This window comes from Equus caballus, chromosome 16, assembly GCF_041296265.1.
Source record: "Equus caballus isolate H_3958 breed thoroughbred chromosome 16, TB-T2T, whole genome shotgun sequence".
Taxonomy (NCBI): domain Eukaryota; kingdom Metazoa; phylum Chordata; class Mammalia; order Perissodactyla; family Equidae; genus Equus; species Equus caballus.
The window spans coordinates 28,230,101-28,245,989 of NC_091699.1; the positions used below are offsets into that span (position 1 = coordinate 28,230,101).

The 15,889-nt window shown below is 43.4% G+C and overlaps 1 protein-coding gene across 1 annotated transcript in view; it reads left to right on the forward strand.

The window, feature by feature from the left end:
• Nucleotides 1-15,889, forward strand: part of PDZRN3 (PDZ domain containing ring finger 3) — a 234,540-nt gene that overhangs the window by 15,206 nt on the left and 203,445 nt on the right. Inside the window, exons 2-3 of the mRNA XM_014731454.3 lie at nt 7,389-7,475; nt 14,078-14,185. Coding sequence (XP_014586940.3) covers nt 7,389-7,475; nt 14,078-14,185 — 195 coding nt within the window. The remainder of the gene's footprint in view (nt 1-7,388; nt 7,476-14,077; nt 14,186-15,889) is intronic.

A 15,889-nucleotide genomic window follows, 5' to 3' on the forward strand; every position in this document is an offset into this window, starting at 1 on the left:
GTCCAAGTTTCATTGTGAACCTCGTGCTGCCCCTGCGTGACCCGTTCTCTGGGTTTCTGTCCTCTGTCAGTGGTGGAAACCATGTGAAAGAGGGATAGTCAGTCAGTGTCACTCCATCTGGGCAGCAGCTCTGGGCTAAGATGTAAAGGGTAAAGCTCATGACTAAGAGGAGGCTTACTGGGTTGTTGGGTGTATTCGTGTTTGTCCCATGGAAATTAACACAACTGAGCAGAGGTCAGCCCGACAGAGCGCCTGCCTTCCTCCTGGCGAGAACCTAGCGTGTCACAGCTGGGTAGACTTTCTGATTCCCGGAGGTGGGGAGGGGGGAGAAGATGCTTCAGGCTGGGTAATTGGATGCTTAAATTTCAAAAACTGAAACCACTTTGTAGTCCATCAGGTGGAGGTGTGAAAATGCTGTGTAGCACCTTAAGTGAGCTTTGTTGTTGGTTTGTTGGTTGGTGGAGTGTTGCTTGTGGACGTTCACCAGAAAAGCAGATGAGTTCATGGTAAAAATCAGAGATGCAAACTTGAAATCGAACTCATGGGACCAGAGGAGTAGACACTTAGGGATTTCTCAGGTTATTTAAATATAGTAGCAGACTGAAAATGTCTGTGTATTTTTGGCCTGGGGAAGTACTGTAAATCTTTGCTTATTTCTCTTACATTATTTTTCAAAAATATCTTGTTTGGCTTATGGATGAGTATATACTATTCTACAGATATTATGACTCTGGAAAAGCTATTTCTTTGTTATTTTCTGCCTGTTCCCTCATGCCTTTTGTCTCGTTTCACCCCCTCTATACCTATTTTGGTGAGAGAGCCGTGCCGCTAGTACTTCCGTTGACTGTCTCATCCATTTTCAAGCATCATCCCCATGACTGTCTTCAGTCTTGGGCTTGAACAGAAGAGTTTCCTCTTCTGTTCTTCCTCCAAGAATCCTTTCTTTAGAACTGGAGGTTGAATTACAGGGAGGTTGGTGCAAGCCGCTTCACCATTAGAAGCATAGTTTGAATGACAAAGAGGACAAAAACATCTTCGTGTAGCAAGTGAAGACATCCCCATTTCCTTCGCAAGGGAATTTCTGGCAGCCAGCTCTGCCTCCTGGTCTCCCCAGCCCCCACCCCTGCACATTTTTGCGCTTTCTTGTCACTAGTCAACAGACAGAACTGTTTCCCAGCTGTGTGAGTCTCTGAGAGCTTTGCATAATCTGAGGCTGAGAGGTGTCATGTCAGCCCAGATACACAGACTAGCGGTCAGTCAATTATAGTTCTCAAAACCCGCTGGGCAGCTTTCCAGTCTAGCCAGTTCTCAGCTGTGAGCCCCACAGCAGCAATAATCGGGCAACGCCCATCACTGGGCGGAAAGGAGTTTTTAGACAGAATCCACATTGACAGTGGCAAGGACGGGCTCCGGGGGCCGCCACACCGATTAGGAGATGGCACAGGTCCAAGCTTCTGAGGCCAGATTGTTTGGAGGAGAACAGTGACAGAATAATACTAAAAAGAAAAGAGACTTTGCCCATAAAGACAGTTTGCATTCTTAGATGCTTAAAAAGAAAAACAGTCACCATGAGGTGTCTTTTTGACAAAGAACATTTGATTTTTGCTTTTGCAGGATGACTTTTATTTTCCTCCCGAATTCTTGTCCACTTAGACCTTGAGTTGAAAGCTGAGCAGATTATGAATCGAGTAATTTTAACATTGATCCAGTAGTTATGTGTTCGAATATGATAGCAAAGCTCATTTTAAGCGAAATCGAGTGTATGTTCTGAACACTGAGCTTCCATTTCTGCTTGTGTCTGACTGGCGTAGGTGCTGTGGCTGGCTCATGCCATTATTTAGGTCTTGATGCCACATCCCCTTCTCCAAGGTTGATATCTCTCTGCCTTTTCTCAATCCTGAAGACCGAAGCACCTCCCAAGGAGACCCTAAACGGTGCCAGGGGCCCAGCTACCCTTGAGTTGGGTTCTGGGGTGGAGACCGGAGTGCTGAGGATCTGTTAGGGCTTTCTGCTCTGCCCCAAGATGACAGGGATGTCATTGAACTCCAGAATATGATAGGCATCTTCCTTTTCCATCGCCCACCCCAGGCTTGGTGAGAGCTCCTGGCTCTCCTAGGTGCTGGCTCCTGAAGGAAAGAGACATGTGCCTTCTGGGAAAAGTAATAGAATAGGGGGCAGCTCCAGGAAGAGCTGCCGAGGAGGTGCCATCTCACTTCCGTTTTTGTTGTTGTTGTGTTTTCTCTATTCTTCACCTTTCTTTTCTTCCCATCCCACCAAGACCCACTGACCTGGCAGAACTCGGAGTTGTCCCTAATGTCTCGGCAATCCCCAAGTAGCTCGTGCTGCCCATCCCTCCAGCTTCTTCTCCTGCCGCTGTCCACGTCCATGTCCACAGTTTCTTGCACTTGATGTTTATCCTGTTGTGAGCCAACATCTATTTCCCCATCCCCTTTGTTCCTGTGGCCTTCTCCCTCCAGGCCTGGGTGTGTCCTGTGTCTGATTTCCCCTCCTCTTGGCCCACAGCCCACCTAGTCAGTGTCATTTGCCTGTCCCATCTCTGCTCCACTGAAGGTCCGTGCTAAGCTGCTCCCACTGTCGTCTTTATCATGTCTCTCCCTCCCACCACCTCCAGAAGAAAAACTGTCACCTGGCTCTTCAGCAGTCCTCTTGGGAGGTGCCAGTTTTCCTGCAGACTTGGGAAAGAGAGAAACGTGTCTGTGGCAGTAGCCCCCGTCAGATGGCCGGATGTTGCAATGAATGTATAACTCTCCTTATTTGCTTAACTTCAAGGTCCCAGCCCTCCCAAACTTGCTTTAGATTGACTAAGTTGATTTAGGATTAGACGTTTTCCGTTGCTTGGATTTTGTGGCAGAGTAGTTTATGAGGTAAAAGAAAGCACTCAAATGCTCAATATAATTTCCGGCACACAGTAAGCAGCCAAGAATTGTTAGCTGTTATCATTGTTCCTGCAATATAATAAGATTTCTTTGTTTTCCTTTCATTTTTGGCCTCAGTGCTGAGCTCTGCTAATGTCCACCCCATACTGTGTCCTGCTTGTGTTCTGAGCATGGAGTATTGGCCAGGCCCTGTACTGAGGCACGGGGCAGCCATCATTTGTTTCGTTCATGCTTCGTAGTAACCTGTGATGTGAATAGAAACTGTTATCATCCCCATCCATAGAATGAAATCGATCTCGGGTTCTGACTCTGGAGTCCAGGACCTTAATCATTACCCTGTTCCTGGCAGGGGCATAATACTCTTATGATGCCCTTCATTAAGATACTCTTAAGCTTTGCAACTATTATTGTGGAGTCCAAAGAAGCCTTGCTTAAAACTCTGATTACAGAGACTGGCCTGGTGGCATAGTGGTTAGGTTTGTGTGCTCTGCTTTGGCAACCCAGGATTTGCAGGTTCAGATTCCAGGTGCGGACCTACCCACTGCTCATCAAGCCATGCTGTGGTGGCATCCCACATACAAAATGAAGAAAGATGGGCACAGATGTTAGCTCAGGGACAGTCTTCCCCAAGCAAAAAGAGGAAGATTGGCAGCAGATGTTAGCTCAGGGCCAATCTTCCTCACCAAGAACAAAAATCCCCCAAAAATTCTAATTACAAAACTAATTCGATGTCTAATCCTTTATGACATTTTAATGTGAAGGCTCAGTCTTTTGAGGCAAAGGGTTTTAGGATAGGATGCAAAAATATACCAGCAGAGTACAAAGAGCATGAGCATTGGAGTCCCATAGGCCCTGGTTTCAGTCCTGGCTCTCCCACTTTGCAGGTGTGTGATCTTAACCAAATGTATGAATTTCTCTGAGCCTCAGTTTCTTGGGTGTAGAGCATTGATACAATGCCTGCTTCAGAAGCTGATGTGTTGGTTAACCTGTTCTTTATGTGAAGTAGAGCTTTCTCCTCTTTCTTTTACTACATCAGGCCATAGAGAAAATTTCAAAGCATAGGTTATGATAAACTACCAAATCAGAAGAATATTGGTTAAATTTTCCCTCAGGTGAAAGATGCCACTGTTAACGTAATGTCTGTGAACAGTTGGGAAAGCGGCGTTGTTGAGAGTATTTGCCCGTATCCCATTTTTACGTCTCTTCAGTCGGTGGAATATGATTGATGAGAATCACTAAAATCCATTCTATCCTGAGCCATTTGGAGCCCAGGAACAGGTTAAATGTTTAAGCAGGAATTCATGTCAACATGTTAAATATCTTGTGTGAAGTCCAGTGTTTATGAATATTTCTTCTGAAAAATTAGAAATTAAACTGAAGGAATTGAGGTTGTTTGGGGTGAGGGGAGTGGAAAGGAAAAACCAGGCTCAAGCTCAGGGTGTCAGAGAAGAGAAAATGATCTTTGGTAGTTAGATGGAGAAATGGAAGGAATTCAACCCAGACAGAGCTTAGAACTTCTCTTATTTTATCGCTCCCAGCGTCATGTGTTGAATCTTCCACATGTTGGCTCGCTACTGAAAATCATTCCTAAAATAGGCAATGCCAGCGAAAGCCAATCTAACCCTCCTGGACAGCGCACTAGGTCAAGAAGCTTGTAGAAAATGAGAACACCCCTTCTTTCTTTCCAGTGATTGCATCTGGCAAGGAGGTGTAGATGGTCAACTTGATTGTTCCAAACTGTTCCTTGCAAACTACTATTAGGCTGAGGAGTATTGTTTTTCAGACCTTGTCTCATTTGTCTCAAGAGAGATCTTTGAGGCTGGGGCTAGATTTAGGTATCTTGGGGCCTTTCATATTGGGTCTCCTGGAGAGAAATAGTTCAGTGAACAGTTTGGAGTTTTGTTCTGACATTGGTGTCCTGTGTTAGACCTCCTATAATGAGTTCCTTTACGGAACCTTTTGGAACTCCAACAATTGAACCATCTTGGGAGGGACCGAAGCTAGCCTACATGGCATTCTGTTCTACATTCCACACTAAAATGGAGTAGTATACAAGAGGAATTAAGGTCTGGATTTGCAGAACATCGGTTCAAATCCCAGCTGGACCGCTTACCAGCTCTTTGACGTGGGACAGCTTTTGTAATTCCTCTCCCTGAGTCTTCCCACCAGTATCACGAGGATGGGAACACTGCCCGTTGACAAGATTGGTTGGATTATTAGATGAAGTAAAGCACTTAAATGCTCAGTATAATTTCTGGTATATAGTAAGCAGCTGAGAAATGTTAGCTGTTATCATTGTTCATGCAATATAATAAGATTTCTTTGTGTTTCTTTTTCTTTTTTTAAGAATAAGTGTTTTTGACGCAGCAGATTGAAAACTATTCTTTTTAATGATTTGATGGTGCGTTCTCCTCTGTGCATCATGTGAGATTGTCAGACTGGAGCCATCTGCCTTGGATTACTGTATAACTGTGCAGTTTCTACCACTGATTAGTTATGAAAACCAGAAATGGAAGATGCGTACAATAACTCACTCAAATGCCCGTGTATTTCTAACTTTTCACCCCTCTCAGAAAGCAAAGCAAGAAATGGACTTACCAAGATTTTCGGTTTCCAGGGCAGAATGGTAGAAACTGTTTCAGTTTGCAGATCCTCGTGTTTACATTTCAAAACTATTTGATTGATTCTGAATGTTTATTCTGTTACAGCAGTGAAAGTTTCTGCCTGTTAGCTTGTTGCAGCTCAGCTATCAAGGTTGATGGCTTTGATACATGCTTTGGATGGTGATGCTGTGTACTGGAAAAACTGAAAAAAAAAAATCAGTAAATAGATTATCATTGTAGAGGCCCTGCTGTTTTTTGTTAAGTAGGGTAGCTTAATAGGCACTTGTGTCTCTTTTAAATTAAAATACTCCATTATATATATCAAGGAATGACCCTGCAGAAATGAATATTTTGTTGTGTTGTTCTTATAGGATGCCTAGTTCTTTCATCAGAAACTGCCTTTTTCTAATAAGTTATCATTTTTTTTTGTTTTTACAGGGTTTTAGTAATTGATGCTTAGGCTTACATGAAATTTTTGAGAATATTTTGAATTCTGTATACTAACTAGTCATGAGGAATAGCTAGGGTTACTAAGAATCTTAAACGTGGAGATAATTCTACACCTTGTGGCCTATTAGTCTTTTATATATATATATATAGGCCATGTTGGGCACATTTCTCCTGACCAAATATAGAACCAGAGTTGTCTATCGACAACTGTAGCAATAAATGAAGCAAGGCTCCAGAAAAACCAATGGGCACTGCAGGTCAGAAAGAGTGGTTTTCTTTCCCAGTGTGGCCGAATCAGATAAGTTGCATTCATGCCATTTAAATGTTGCGACTTATTTCCTCAGAAAAAGTAGAAGGGAAGAGTTTAAATCAGGAAGCAGTCAATACCAGGATCAAATCTCTTTTGTGATCAGCTGTCAGTGTTGTTTTTAAAAAGCCCATAGTTAAATTATTTCATATTTTTTAAAAATACCGTGTTTAAATATTGCCATCTTTAATGAGAAAATGTGAGTGAAGCAATTGCAAGTTTATAGTCAGTACATGTGAAGTTTTGTGTACCGTTCCAGTAATTGGAAACATGTCAGAGGTGTATCAGCCAGTTTAATGTGTATGTGGAAGCCTGTTAAGTGACAGTTCGCGCATAAGGTGAAATCTATTTTTATTCATCTGTTACTTGAGAGTGTTAGTTGAGGTGCCCTGGCCTCTCCATCCCTTTGACTGTTGAACATTGCTCCTGTGAGACCTCCCTGGGCGACTTCTACCTGTTTGATTTAAAGCGGTTCACGTTGGCCAGCCTCTCTTAAACAGAGTGTTTTCTGTTTAACCGCTCTGCATCTCCTATATACTGGACAGTAATTACTTTGTGAAAATGCCTCCTCCCCCCTTTCAGTAAGATTCAGGATTTTAATGTTCCCCCTCCATGTTGCATCTGACTTTTCATGAACTATTTTTCCCCCAAGTCTCCCAAACACAGATGACTATTGACGGGCCGTGCATACGCTCAGACTTCCGAGAGGACTGCCATTTGAACCTTTCGTGACATAACATGAATGCTGCTGTTGAGAATGGCCCAGAAAAAGATAGAAAGTAGCTGTCTAGACAGCCAGCATACAATGGGGAGGTCAGAGGAGAGGTGCATTTGCAGACTAAGGAGTCATTGGTGGAAAATGTTCATTAGGCATGTCTGGACATCTCCCAGGGTTCTTAGGTGGTCACTCCAGGGCTAGCCAGTATCTCGGAATGTGTGTAACCTCCTCAACACAGGACAGAGTTTCAGCTTGGGCGCCAAAAGTTTCCTTGGTTAAACTTCCCAAGAGATTCCCAATTAGGATTTTTAATGATAGCTTGGTAGTCCATGAGTCCACTTAGATAGAAAGAAAATTCCTACCGTCTGCTTCCTGTTTATAAATACAATTTTGAACTTATTTGTTCCCTACAGGGTGAAGAAACCAAAAGCCTGACACTCGTCCTGCATCGGGACTCTGGCTCCCTGGGGTTCAATATTATTGGTGGCCGGCCGTGTGTGGTATGTTAATTGCTGAAATGTGTTTTTCCTTTCCCCGATGTAGCTGGAAGAGGAGTCAAGGCTTGGGGGGTTAGGATAGGAAACCTCGCTCACCTTGTTCTGCTCTCTGTAATTAGAGAGTTCATTGTTTATCTAAGATCTTCACACTCAGGCACTTTTGCTTAGTTGTGGTCTCCTATAGCATTGTCCTGGTGGTACAAAAGCTAATCTACACTGTTTAACTTTTGGGTGCTTGTCTGGTTGTGTAGCAAATGAGCTGAAGAAAGTTGTGTGAGATGTGTGCGGTTGTGACTAAGTCTCTGAGCTGGAGAGTGGCTCTAAGTCTGGAAGTCTGGTCTGGGGTTCTGCTCTGTCAGCTCTTCATTAGTCAGGGACGATTTGCTAATTTGTGGGTTATTGCATCCCTTTGCTTTTTCCTCCCACTGCAGCTTTTTGTCCACCCCATTTGTCGTTAGCCCCTCCTGCAGAAAGAGGAGAACAAATTCAAATCTGTCAGTTTCACCGCGAGGAAAACGTCTGCTGAGGGCTCTGGGGAGGTGGCAGAGGATGTGTTTCAGGATCTCCCCTTTCAAGTGGGATTATCTGAACCAGTGTCATCTCTTGCTTGTTTCTTTTGCTGGCCATTTCCTCATTTATAGGCTTAAAAGGAAAATAGTCAAAGGAAAAGAAAAGAAAATCAAATTCACTCATTCAACAAATAAGTATTGAACACGGGCCGCTTGCTAGGGGCTGGGAGATACCATGGAGGCCAGGGACATAGGTCCCTGTGGTCCTTGAGTTTATGTCCTGGCAGGGACATCAAGCAAGAAACAAGTAAATACAGTAGTTACAGATTGGGAAAAGTGATGATGGTGAAGGAAAAAATGGGAGGATGGCATATGGTAGATACCCAGGAGCAAGGTGGTTCGTTGGCTAGGGTAATCAGGCAAGAGAGAGAGTAAGCTGAATTCTAAAGAATAAGATGTTAGCCATCCAGACGCGGCTAATGCTTGCCCCATGCTCATGAAGCTCCCGTCTAGATGGGGAGACTGATGAGTTAGGAGAGGATGGCACTGCTGTCAGTGGTATACTCTGTGTCTGGGTCTGCCTAAAGACATCTTAGGGGTCACTGAATTCTAGGGGAGGAGGTGTCCTGGGACAGGGCCATTGGAGCTGAGTTCTTTGTTTTTTTTTTATTCTTTTTTTTTTTTTTTTAAAGATTGGCACACATCTGAGCTAACATCTGTTGCCAATCTTCTTTTTTGTTTCTTCTTCTTCTCCCAAATGCTCCTCCCCCCCCACCCCCCAGCCCCCGCCCCCCCCCCCCCACAGTATATAGTTGTATATTCTAGTTGTAGGTCCTTCTGGCTCTGCTATGTGGGACGCTGCCTCACCATGGCTTGATGAGCGGTGCTAGGTCTGCACCCAGGATCTGAACTGGCGAAACCCTGGGCTGCCGAATGGGACCACATGAACTTAACCACTCAGCCACGGGGCCGGCCCTGGAGCTGAGTTCTGAAGGATGAGTAGGAGTTTGCTAGATCAGAGGTCTATATATAATATATTGACTTGAGCACTCTTAACTGTAAAAAAATTGAGCATATTTAGTTAACTATAAATAGTATATATATATTCACTACTAAACTAATGTTGGCTGCCTTCTGAAAGTTACATGCAAAAGGAAGCATTTTAAACAATGAAACTAAAATGGGTATGAGTAAAATTTCTGAAATGTTCTTTTGTTGTTCCAACGCGTTTTGGGCATGTACCCATCTTTTCAGATCACTGACCTAAAAGAAGGTAGGCGGGCCCAGGGAAGGCCATACAAGGCCTGGAACAGGGACAGAATTGAGACCCGGGGGAGCTGCTGGTAGCAGAGCATGGCTAGAGTTGAGGGGGGCAGTAAGTGGTCAGACAGAGGCTGCAGAAGAAGACAGGGTCCTGATCCGAAAAGTCTTGATCCAGTAAGTCCTGGGATTAGGAGTTTGAATTACCTTGGCAGTGAGTGGCCAACACCTAGCTTCAGTGGAAGGGAGAGACACGAGGAGAATTATGGGTAAGTCCCCCTTGCTCTTGGCCAAGCCAAAGCCAATGGTTTCAAAAACAAATAAACAAGCACAGTTTATTGTAAGAAATGACAGCTCAGTATAGGTGATACGTAGTCATTAAACTGTTGAACCAATCCATTATCTGCCTTATAAAACAGTCACGTAAAGGACATTTTAGAGGATGAGATTAAAACATGTGAATGAAGGTGGGTTGGGGGGACAGGGGGCATTCCCACTTTGCTGAGCCCCAGCCATGCACACATACCATGTTGTGTTTCTCCCATCATCTCGGTGGAATTCTTTTTTTTTTTTTTTTTTAAAGATTTTATTTTTCTCCTTTTTCTCCCCAAAGCCCCCCGGTACATAGTTGTATATTTCGTTGTGGGTCCTTCTAGTTGTGGCATGTGGGACGCTGCCTCAGCGTGGTCTGATGAGCAGTGCCATGTCCGCACCCAGGATTCCAACCAACGAAACACTGGGCCGCCTGCAGCGGAGCGCACGAACTTAACCACTCGGCCACGGGGCCAGCCCCTCGGTGGAATTCTTAACACACTGTAGAGTTATGTCAGGTTGGTATTTTTTAACTTTTCCCTTCTACCAGTTGACTGAGGTGTGCTACTCTGATTTAGTCCTGGCTGCCAGGAGTCGGCACTTTCCAGCTCTGGGAGGGGGCAAGGGAGTGAACTGGGACTGAGTCTCTAATTGGCCCCAGCAAACAACAGGACCGGGACCTACCATGTTCTCCAACCTGCCAGCCAGAATGGGAATGGCATTTTTGCCGTTTAGCATGAATAACAGAGAGTTGGCTGTACTTGGTTTACTCTCATAATTATTATTCCTCCTCTCCCCACCCATGTTGCCAGTTTTAAGAAACAGCTTCAGTAAATTAAGATTCCCTTCATCGTAGTTGTTTCAGAAGCTCACATAGCCAAAAGAGCCCAAACCAGGAAGGTCTGTATTCTCTGTCTCACACCAAAGGGTTTGTAGGAAAAGGGAGCTCTGTGTTGGTAAAATGCTTGAACTGGAGCCCTGTGCCTCTGGCTCTGTGATTGCTGGAAAATCTACTATGTTGGAGTAGTAGTTTATATGTGAAAGCTGGTGAAGATGGTGTTTAGTTTCTGCACCTCCCCAGGGGTGAAAGGAGACTCCCGGCCTCCCTGGAATATGGAATATGGTTCTTTCTTGTGCTTATCAAAGGACATGTTTTAGGTTATTTTCTTTTTCTTTTAAAAAAGTGATTAAAGTACAAACCAGACTGAATTCTGTAGCATTCGTAAGTGTTCTCAGTTTATGTGGTCTTTTTGCAAGAAGTACACCCATGTCCCCTGGAGGAAAATTTAATTCCATATGCATGTGTTTGCCATAGTGTTTTTTAAAACTTGTCGTGATGAGTTGAAATAGTGTAATTAAACCTAAATGTGTTCTGCATTGTTGCCTGGAAATCTGGCAGGTCACTGAGAACGTGCTACCACACCAAGATGAGCAACACTGCACACTCATTGTTAGTTGCTGGAAGTAGAACGCAGAACAGATGACGTGTGTGTTTCCCAAGGAATTCCTGTGTTAGATGCTCGGTTGGGTTGTGACAGAAGCCCAGCCGGGGGGCACTGACATAAGGCTTTTCATTGCGTGATGCAATACGTAATGCTCGTAGCAAAATCACATGATTCATTCCTTAGTTCTCATATCCCTAAAGAAACAGCAGCCAGCCTGGCGCATCAGACTTTGCCCTTCAGCCTTTGGCAAGTGTTCTTCCTTATCAGGTACCCCTGGGACGAAAACAGTCCCTTCCATTTTTCCTTTTCTCAAGCCAGCAAAACAAAACAAATCCCAAGTCACGTTGGTTCCCCTTGATAAATAGCTCTAACTTAAAATGTGTGAGAAGAGGAGCCAAACACGCTAAGAATAGAGAGATATCTTTGAAGAGAAAAATCTAGCTCTCAAGCATGGACTTGATTTGGTTTTCTTTGATTTGGGGCTTTCTGTATTTTTTGCATTCTTTTCCACCCCCTGCCGCTGTCTTCATTTAACCTAAATTGTGGTGTTTGCTCTTGCCTGTTCCTCTCTGGTTTTTTTTTTTTGCTTGAACTTTCTGAAGTTCCTTAAGAAAAATTACTTGTGCACGATGTAGTATTCTGCAAATCAAACTAAAGCCAAAATCCCCTCCCCTATCTGCCTCTTCTTCTCCAGCCAAGAAATGCAAAGCAGTTAAATCGGAGTAAACACAGCTCTCTTGTTTGATATATTGACATCACCTCTTAGGGAACTCAAGCTTGTCCATAAATCCTTCGTGTTCCATTGAGACTCTTCAAGCTCCTCTGGTGGAATATTCCATAGCCTGGAATGTTAGACTTCTGAATTCATGTACATTTTTGAGATTTTTCTCAATGGGAGATAATGTTGAGTCAGCCTATCTTTAATTTGAAAGTGACTTGTGCCACTTTTTAGCTGTGTTGATCTTAGGTAAGTTACTTAACCTCTTTGTCTCAGGTTTTTAATCTATGAAATGGGTAATAGTACTGTCATGTATCACCTAACGACGGGGACATGTTTTGAGAAATGCGTTGTTAGGCGATTTTGTCGTTGTGCAAACATCATAGAGGGTAGTTACACAAACTAGATGGTGTAGCCTACTACACACCTAGACGATATGGTACTCCTCTTATGGGACCCCTGTTGTGTATGTGGTCTGTCATTGTGATGCAGGGCTTGGCTGTACTTCCATTTGTGGTGGTTGTGAGAATTAAACGGTGGATGTAGAGCACCCGCTACCCGGTCGCTAGTATGTGCTCCAGAACTGGAAGCTGTTGTGTAGCTTTGTACTGACGTTCGAGATACGCATGTGGGGAGCTCCGCACATGTGTGGGGACTAGTGCGTTAGGAAGGCAGCTGTGAGAGGGAAAGGAGACAGACAGACATTCAGACGGTAAAGGGTTAGTGTGCAGTAGGCCTGTGCAGAGCGCTGTGATGCTGGGCAGGGATCCCTTTGGTGGAGAGCTGATCCAGCACAGCACCCACAGTCTCGCTGGCCCTTCTCTCTTGGAAGAGTGTTGATAGAATCCAGATGGCAGTTAGAGACCTATCCTTGTCATGTGGGGAAGAACACCTAATGCTCATTTTAGGTTAGGATTTTGGTTTCTTTTGAATTATATTTATAACATGGTATTGTGTGTGTGTGTGTGTGTGTGTGTGTGTGTGTGTGAGAGAGAGAGAGGGAGAGAGAAGGGTGGGGAGTGTGCGTTTTCCTTCCCTTGCTTACTGAGCCTGTGCTTGAAGGGGTGGTTTTAACCACATTCAGAGTCTTCTATTTCCCTCTTCAGACTATAGAGGGTTTTTTGTTGTTGTTTAAAGAGGAGAATGTATTTTCACAGTTACTTTTTAACGAATGGATTTTTTGTATATTTGCACGCAGAGAAATCATTATATGAAATAGATCTTACGGCATTATGGCAAGGAATTTACCATGATGGTACATCTTGGAGCTTTTGTGGAATATCCTGAACTTACTTTTCAAATGTTTTTGTTCAGGAACAATACGTGCTTGTGTCATTTGATTTATAAATCCATCTCGCTAGAAATTTAATCCGCACACTTGGAGAGAGTTCATCCCAGTTCTGTTTGGAAAGAAGTTTGTGAACAAGCTGTGAGGGTTTTTTATGAGCTTGTTAGAGCCTTTTGACTTTAAATAAAGGAAGGAGTTTGAGCAGGGAGCTGTCTTCTCTCCCAGAAAGTTTCAGTGTGGACTTTGAAAGATCTAAAGGGATTTGAGTAGATTGGAGATCAGAATTTATTAGGATTGGGGTAGTGGTGGTGGGCTTTTCTGATGCAAATCAGAACAAAAATAAAATACCTATTTTCACTGTCAGATTAGTGAATGTTTAAAAGCTTAATAATCCTCTATGCTGGTGAGGAGGTGGGTCTAGTGAGCTGTCGGTACCAACACTCTGAAGGGTACTTTGGCAGTCTCCATCAAATGTACATGTCCTTTGACCCAACAGTTCCATTGCTAGGGATTTACCCCAGGCATATACCAGCAAAGATATTTCAAAATACTGGAAGGTTTTAGAGACAGCACTGTCTCTAATAGCAACATCTGGAAACAGTGCTGATTATCCCTGTGTTGGGATACTGTTCAACCGCTTAAGGGAGTAAGGTAGACGATGGCACTAATAGTGAAAAAATCTCCAAGACTTTTAAAGTTAAGTGAAAGAGGCAAGGTATGCAAGAATGGGGAGCGCATACACATTTACACGCATAAAAAAGGAATAGGTATGTGTTTAGGAAAATGATACATTCAGATGTTTCGGAAAGGATGCATAAATTGCAAATAGATGCTATGTAGGGAAAGAAGGACAATGGGTGGGAAATGGCAGCGACTTTTGGTATGGTTTGCAGTATTTCACAATGCATATGTGTTAATTTTAGTTTAAAATAGAAATTAGGGGAAACAAATGGCTTTTACCGCAAGCCACTTTTGACACCAGCAAGAGTCCATTACTGTCTTAAGAGTGTAAGCTTTATTTTCATGACCAACTTAATGCCTAACATTCATGCATGTGTTTTTTTAACCCAAAGGATAACCAAGATGGATCGTCCAGTGAAGGAATCTTTGTATCCAAAATAGTTGACAGTGGGCCGGCAGCCAAGGACGGAGGCCTGCAAATTCATGACAGGATTATTGAGGTATGTGAACACTGGCCAGTGTCTGTTAATAGGGTGAATGCCATTCCGTCTTCATCCGGCTCAATACAGGATGTTTGTTGGGGGAGGAAGGCCTACACTGGTGGATGGTTGCACAGGAGGCAAGATTCTCTGATTGTGTGGGACCAGATTGAGTGTTGATTGCCTCGGTGTTAAGTTTTTGTTTATATTAAATATAGAGAAGCCAGATCATGAGTGGCATGCACACAATTTGGCTCTTTTCACGCAGCCTCGCATCTGTTTGGATGCTTCAGTTATAGCTTTGTGTGAAAACCGTTGGAGAGTTGTATGTTAGTTGAAACCAGATGAGCAATCCCTGTGCTACGAATTGTGACTCGGTTCATCTTGGTTACCAGGGTATAAATGTGTCAGCATTGGAGTCGTTCTCATGTCCTCAGAGCTCACAGCACACAATTATTTCTACGAATGCATTGTTCTCTCTTTTGTCTCTGTCTTCTTTGCCTGTTGTCAGTTGTACGAGTTGACTGTCCTGTGATGTGCAGGCAGAGATTGATGTTAAGGATGGTCTCTCACATCGCCACCAGCTTCTTCATTTTCAGTACTTCTCTCATCATTTCAAACTTTCGTATAGCTGGTTTATAGATTTACGCTGGGGGAGGTGGGTCTCTCAGGCCCACTGTACAACACTATGGAATAGGGTCACACGGTGTCCTTGGATGCTCCAAGTTGCTGAAAGGAAAAGAAATATTCATGCCTCCTTATATGGGCTCTTGTTGCACAGTTTGATACAGATAACTCTTTTGCTGGTAGTTTTGACTGTTTTGATCGCTCTTGTAGTGAGTAAATACATGGGTTAAATTTGTTGGATCTCCTAGGAGAAAAAAGTTAAATATGAGAATCCAAGATGATATGTGGAATCTCACCAGAAACTCACCCGTGGGCCATAGCCATAATATGACACATTAAATCGGAAACTGGAAAAACAGCATGGATGCCACTGGCTGTTTGTTCTTCCAAACACATTTGTGTAGCGTCTGTATTTCATGAGTCTTTTTATGGCCCATTTCAAAACCTTGGACCAAGTGGGAACTCTGACCATGAGATAAGCCGTGAGTGAAGTTTCATGGAACCCACTGGAATTTGGCCATGTGCTTCTCCTGGGGAAAGGAGCATTGGGAAGACAGAGAACAAAGGCTTGCTTTTCCAGTCTCATTTGGGTGAATTCCTCAATGTGCAAAGCAGTATACTCCAGGCTAATTTATATCCTCAGGAAAATATACAGTTAAATCTCGCAAGGAAAACAGACTGAACGAATTAGGGTGTAAGAGTCATTTTTCTGAGGGAGTGGGTGCAGTGTGGTAACTTACATATTAAAAGGACACTTGATTTTGTTTTAAGGATGTTATTAACATTGTTCCATCCACGTTGACTCTTTGAAGCATTCTTAAACTTGAACTTTTTTGCTGCGTGTCTTAGGGTCAGTCTTTGTACTTCCCAGGTCAGGGGTCAGAGGAGTGGATTTTTCTCTAAGAGGAATTTGTTGGGCAAGAATGCTTTCTCAAGAGCTCAAATGCGTACTTACTGTCTTTTTTTTGAGAGAATACATTATCTGAGACTATTGTTCAAAAAGATAAGTACAGCTTCCGTTGCCAAGGGTTTGGTGGAACAGCCAGTTTCTCTAAGTAATGGAATTTCATTGCTCTTATGTTTTGCAAATGAGAAATC